This window comes from Apium graveolens, unplaced genomic scaffold (genome assembly GCF_009905375.1).
Source record: "Apium graveolens cultivar Ventura unplaced genomic scaffold, ASM990537v1 ctg8190, whole genome shotgun sequence".
Lineage (NCBI taxonomy): Eukaryota > Viridiplantae > Streptophyta > Magnoliopsida > Apiales > Apiaceae > Apium > Apium graveolens.
This window is the reverse complement of record NW_027420965.1, coordinates 1-6,186: the sequence shown is the minus strand read 5'-3', so window position 1 is coordinate 6,186 and position 6,186 is coordinate 1. Positions and strand designations below refer to the sequence as shown.

At 39.0% G+C, this 6,186-nt stretch overlaps 1 protein-coding gene across 1 annotated transcript; it reads right to left on the bottom strand.

Moving 5' to 3' along the window:
- Window positions 1-107: 107 nt before the first annotated feature.
- LOC141704734 (uncharacterized) lies at window positions 108-3,457 on the bottom strand (the record flags this gene model as incomplete). The annotated part of the gene is made up of 6 exons (XM_074507923.1): window positions 3,232-3,457; window positions 2,311-2,817; window positions 1,754-2,228; window positions 909-1,628; window positions 398-487; window positions 108-306 (listed from the first exon to the last, which is right to left on the bottom strand). Coding segments are annotated over exons 1-6 (2,217 nt in total), but the record flags the coding sequence as incomplete, so codon positions are not given.
- Window positions 3,458-6,186: the final 2,729 nt, after the last annotated feature.

The window sequence follows — 6,186 nt, the reverse complement described above, 5'->3', positions numbered from 1 at the left end:
GAGTTTTTTAGAGATTAGAGGTAAACCCAGATATTTGATTGGGAGATGACCAATCTGGAATCCAGAATAACTAATAATAGCATTCTCAACTTCCTGAGGAGTGTTACAGAAGAAACAATTGCTTTGGAAGCATTAGGATGAAGTCCTGATGTTAAGGAGAATTCAGAGATTGTGTCCAACATAATTTTCATTGATTTTTCATCTCCTTTCGAGAATAACATTACATCATCTGCGAAAATCAGGTGAGTAATATCTGCATGAGACGTGCGCCAATGATATGAAAAATCTGGATTCGAGGACACTTTCCTGAAAACAGAAGAAGACTTCCATGGCTAGCACAAACAGAGACGGGGAAAGAGGGTCACCTTGTCGAAGCCCAGATTTGCATTGGAAGTACCCTTCCAGAGCACCATTAATTTTTACTGAGACCATAGCTGAGGATAAACAAGTATGAATCCAATTGATAAACAAAGCAGGAAAACCCATTCTGTGAAGTAGAGAGCAAAAAATTCCAATTCAGGGAGTCAAAAGCCTTGTGAATATCTAGCTTGACTGAGCATCTAGGTAGGCCCTTTATGTAAATGGTAATCCCTGCATAAAGATTGTGCCAGTAAAATATTGTCTCCAATAGATCTATTGGTGACAAAAGCTGACTGACTAGCAGATACAATTTGAGGAAGCACCTGCTTGAGTCTACTAGCAAGCATTTTAGCAATAACTTTGTAAAGTACATTACAACAAGAGATTGGCCTAAATTGGGCAATTCTGTTCGGGTGATTCTCTTTAGGAATCAAAGCCAGAGCAGTTGAATTTATAATACGAGGCAATTTCATAGAATGAAAGAAATACAAGATAGCATTTGTCACCTCACCACCCACTATATCCCAAGATTTAATGAAAAACTCTACCGGAAACCCATCAGGGCCTGGACTTTTGTTTTTGCCAAAGATTGAAATGTCTTGAGAACCTCAGCTTGAGTGAAAACCTTAGTCAGATTCTGTTGTTGCTCTACATTCAGAACCGGAAGCTGTAAGTCAGGAGGAATGTCCCTAACTTCAACCGAGTTCCCCAAGATAGAAGAGAAATAGTCAACAGCCACTTTAGAAATGCCTGCATGAGAGGTGTGCTCGAAGTCATTTGAATCTAGTGCCAAAATTTTATTCTGATTCCATCTACCCTTGCAGCTTTGTAAGAAGAATTTGTTGTTCCTATCTCCTTTTTCCAACCAATTGATTCTCGATTTTTGTTTCAGGAGAATTTCCTCACGGTTTAACAATTCCTCTAGAACATTAGAGAGTCTTTCTTCTTCCAAAAACTGATCTGTGGAAGGACAAGAAGGAAGAGAGGCTTGAAAACGAAGAAGCTTTTCCCTAGCTTCAATAACCAACTCGTGCAAGTTACCCACATTCCTGTTTAGGTCTTTAACCGCTGCTTTAACCAGTTTGAGCTTACTAGTTACTCTGAACCAAGGATACCCTACAATGTTACTACTCCATGCTTCCTTTACTAATTCCAAAAATCCAGGATGCTCCAAAAAATGAAGAAACAGCTGAAAAGGCTTTTTCGGGGCAGTGTAAGAAACTCCCATGTCTATAAAAGCCGGATTATGATCAGACAAACCCCTAGGTCTAAAATGAGCGAAGACATAGAGTAATGAGATAACCAAAAGTTATTTACCAGAACTCTGTCTAGTTTTTTTAAAACAGGAATATAACAGCTGCTATCCCACCAGGTGAATAAGTTGCCATTATACCTCAAGTCAGTTAACCCAGATGAGTTTAAAAAATCCCGAAACTCCAGCATTCCAGTGCTCCATCTAGTATTATCCGAGTTTGATTCCGTTGGACCAAGGCAGACATTAAAATCCCTGCTAAGCACCAGGGTATAGTCAAATCTGTTGCAAAAGCTAAAAGATCCTCCCATAGAGACCGTCGATGAGTGTAGAGGTTGTGCCCATAGATAAAAGATAACAAACTCCTCATTATTCGAAATTCTACAAATTTTACTTGTTATATGCTGAGCAGATTTGCATAAAACAGAGATTTTCCACAAGTGAGGATCCCATCCTATTAAAATACGCCCATTGTCATGAAAATCATGGTTGGAGATCCAATCGAAATGCGGAGAAACAAAAGAAGTCACTCTTCCCATATTTTCCATTTTGACATGAGTTTCCAGGAGGGCAATCAAAGAGATATTATTACTATTTACAAAATCTTTGACGAAGCCTAATTTTTTATTTAGGCCTCTCACATTGTACGAACAAAAATCAAATCCCATAAGATTACTTAGGATTGTTTGGGGAGTTACCTTCCCCTTTACGATTCCGAGCTCGACCTCCCTTCAAATCCGAGGAGGTGGATTTGTGCCTTTTCCTTGCTTCTATTTCATCCACTGAGACTAGTTTTTTAAAATTGAGTGGCGGGGTTGCTGAACCTGGAGATGACTGAAGAGATTTTCTGGTAGTAGAGTGCTTTGAGTGCCTGGAGACCTCAGTCCAACCCCCTTCTTCAGAAATTTCCTTGTCCTTTCGTTTACCTTCCAAATTGGCTGTAGGTGAAACTACCTGAGAATTATCTGCTGGATTATCTGCTGGCTTTTCTACTGGTTTCTCAATGGAAACTGGAACAGAGCCACTCCCTTTCTCTGATTTATCCTCCAATTCCTCTTTCTCTTTTTGGACCCAAATCTTCCGAGCCTTGGGACACGCGGCTAAGTTGTGACCAAGAGAATTACAAGCACTGCATGATAGGGGTTTCACAGCATAATGGACTAAAACCTCAGCTGTAGATTTCTCATCCGTTACCGGGTCAAGAACTGTAACCGGAATTTTATTTGGCAAAGGTGCACCAAGTTATATTCGATACAGAATCTTGCAAAAGGAAGAATTTCCAATTTCGAAGTCAATTGGTCAGCACTTAAAGGAGGGCCTATAACACTAGCCACGAACTTAATCCCTCTTTAGTCCAATAGCAATCCGGGATATTAGATAACTTAACCCAAAGAGGCATGCTGGATATAGGATTATCTGTGTGATTGGGGCACCAAGGACGAACTAGCATAGGCCTTCTTTCCACATACCAGGTACCTCTGGATACCGCTTTATTTAGGCCATTACCCTCCTCAATTTGAAGAAGAACGTGTAATCATCCTTTTGAAAGACATCAGTCATGCCTAGAGGCTCCAGAAAACGTTTAGCAAATTTCTTAACAGTGGATAGTGTATGGGTACCTTTAGAGAAAGTCCCTACCATGCACATCTTGAATTTATCATTCCCTTTTCGAAGAACTTCATCTGGGGGGGATAAAACCGAGGTCCCTTCTGGGAGAGGAATGTAATCAAACTTGACCTCCGGTGCCTTATCTTTTACAATATTGGACCATGATTTATTCGGAAAACTGGGGATGTTTCCTGAATTCATCTCAGCTGATCTTTTATGATTCTCATCATTTACCATTTGCTTTACACCCGAGCCACTAACTTCCCCCCGAGTTTCCTTGCTCCGAGGCCCTACTTTTGGTTCACATGGTTTATCGAACACCTTGGATGCAGAAACATCTTTGTTGTTCACAAAGGAAGTAGGAAGCCCAAATTCATCCCTATCTAGATTTGTTTTTCTGCGCCTTGAAAAGGACCATTGAAGCTACTATCCTCTTTCGAAATCTCGATTTCCGCATCAACTAGAGAAATCCCATTCCTTTTAATAATTTCCCTAAGCTTCAAGTTTTGCTCTGTAGCTTTGAGAAGCTCATCTCTTTCGTTCTTATTACTCGCAAACGCAGCCTTAGTAGCTCTACTGACAGTCAATTTCTCTAAAGCTTCTAGAGCAGTTTCGTGGTGAATCTCATCCTCGTCGGAACTATCCCAATCTTCAGCTACAACTTTTTCCACCGGAATCCCTCCCAAAAGAGAACCAGGAACACCTACCTCATTAGCCTCCATACTAGGCAGAAGAATGGGAAAATCTTCTGCTTCTCTACGAGCACGAAGAAGTTCCATACTATCCTCCTCGAAAGAATCTTGTATGAATCCCGGAACCCCATCAGAGTCACAGTCTGAACCTTGAGACGCCATACTCCCTCTAAGTCTCACAACTTTATGCCCATTATCACCCACTTCACCCTCTTCACCAACACCCGCTCCTCCTCGAAGGCGAAGGACCTTGAACTTCCCTTCCTTCGAAGAATGAGAATCCTTTGCTAAGACGACCATAAGAATACTCAATCTTTCCTGCAAAACCCCCTCTTTTGTGGCAGCAATATACCCATTGTCCGAAATAGTATCCCCATATTTATCTTTCAAGCTATGAATTAAATCATCCCCTTCCTTGAGTAATTTGAGAGTAGAGTCTCTTAGTTTAGCGAAATCATCTTTATCATCCACAATTTTCTTTGCTTGTGTCCTCGAAAAACCCATGCTTTGCACAATCTCGTAGCGTTTCTCCCGATCTGCTTGAATAATCTTGTCATTTTGAAGAAAATACATTGCTTCAAACCTAGTAAAACCACAATCTTGATATTTCCACAGCCGCAAGTTCACATCAGAAGAGTCTAGATTATGATCCATATTTGTACCAGAAGCAAGAAACCAAGACCTAATAAAGTAAATTATAGAATATAAGAAATATAGTGTTTAGGTGAAAGAGGTGAAGAAGATGAGATGGGTTCGTGAGTAAATGTTTAGATCTGGTGGATGAATGTAAGAAAAAAAACTGATAATTAGGTGGCGGCTAGGGTTAACAGAGAGAGGCTAAGTAATTTCTAGAGAGAAGGCAGAGAAAATTTTTAGAGAGAGAAACATTTTTTTGGTATAAGAGTCACTTGCCATCATATATTGGTACAATTAACATGTTAACATCATGTACATGCAATTAGAAATCCTTTTACCACCTCTTAGTGCCATATTCATACAAGTCAATTTTGGTCTATATTTTGGTTCTAATTAACCATGTTAGTCACTTCTCACCATATTAGAGTCACTTTGCCCCTTATAAGAGTCACTTTTCACCATATATGCAACAATTGACATGCTAACATCATATACATCCAATTTGACATCCTATAACCACCTATTAATGCCACTTTCATACAAGTTAATTTTATTCCACATTTTGGCTCTAATCAAGAATGTATCATTGTTCACCATATTAGAGTACCTTTACACCCTATAAGCACTTGCCCCATATATTGATACAATTAACATATTAACATCACGTAAATGCAATTAGACATCCTTTAACCACCTCTTGGTACACCTTTCCTACAAGTCAATTTTGGCCACATTTTGGCTCTAATCAATCATGTAAGTGACTTCTCACCATATTAGAGTCACTTTGCACCTTATAAGAGTCACTTGCCATCATATATTGGTACAATTAACATGTTAACATCATGTACACGCAATTAGAAATCCTTTTACCACCTCTTAGTGCCATATTCATACAAGTCAATTTTGGTCCACATTTTGGTTCTAATTAACCATGTTAGTCACTTCACCATATTAAGTCACTTTGCACCCTATAAGAGTCACTTTCCACCATATATGCAACAATTGACATGTTAACATCATATACATCCAATTTGACATCCTTTTACCACCTATTAATGCCACTTTCATACAAGTTAATTTTGTTCCACATTTTGGCTAATCAAGCATGTAAGTCATTGTTCACCAGTTAGAGACCTTTACACCCTATAAGAGTCACTTGCCCCATAATGTTACAATTAACATATTAACATCACGTAATGCAATTAGACATCCTTTAACCACCTCTTGGTACCCCTTTCTACAAGTCAATTTTGGGCTACATTTTGGCTCTAATCAATCATGTAGTGACTTCTCACCATATTAGAGTACTTTGCACCCTATAAGAGTCACTTTCCATCATATATTGGTACAATTACATGTTAACATCATATACATCAATTATAAATCCTTTTACCACCTCTTAGTGCCAATTCATACAAGTCAATTTTGGTCCACATTTTGGTCTAATTAACATGTAGTCACTTTTCACCATATTAGAGTCACTTTGCACCCTATAAGAGTCACTTGCCACCAATATTGATATAATTAACATGTTAACATCATGTACAGCAATTAGACATCCTTTAACCACCTCTTGGTACCCCTTTCGTACAACTCAATTTTGGGCCACATTTTGGCTCTAATCAATTATGTAAGTGA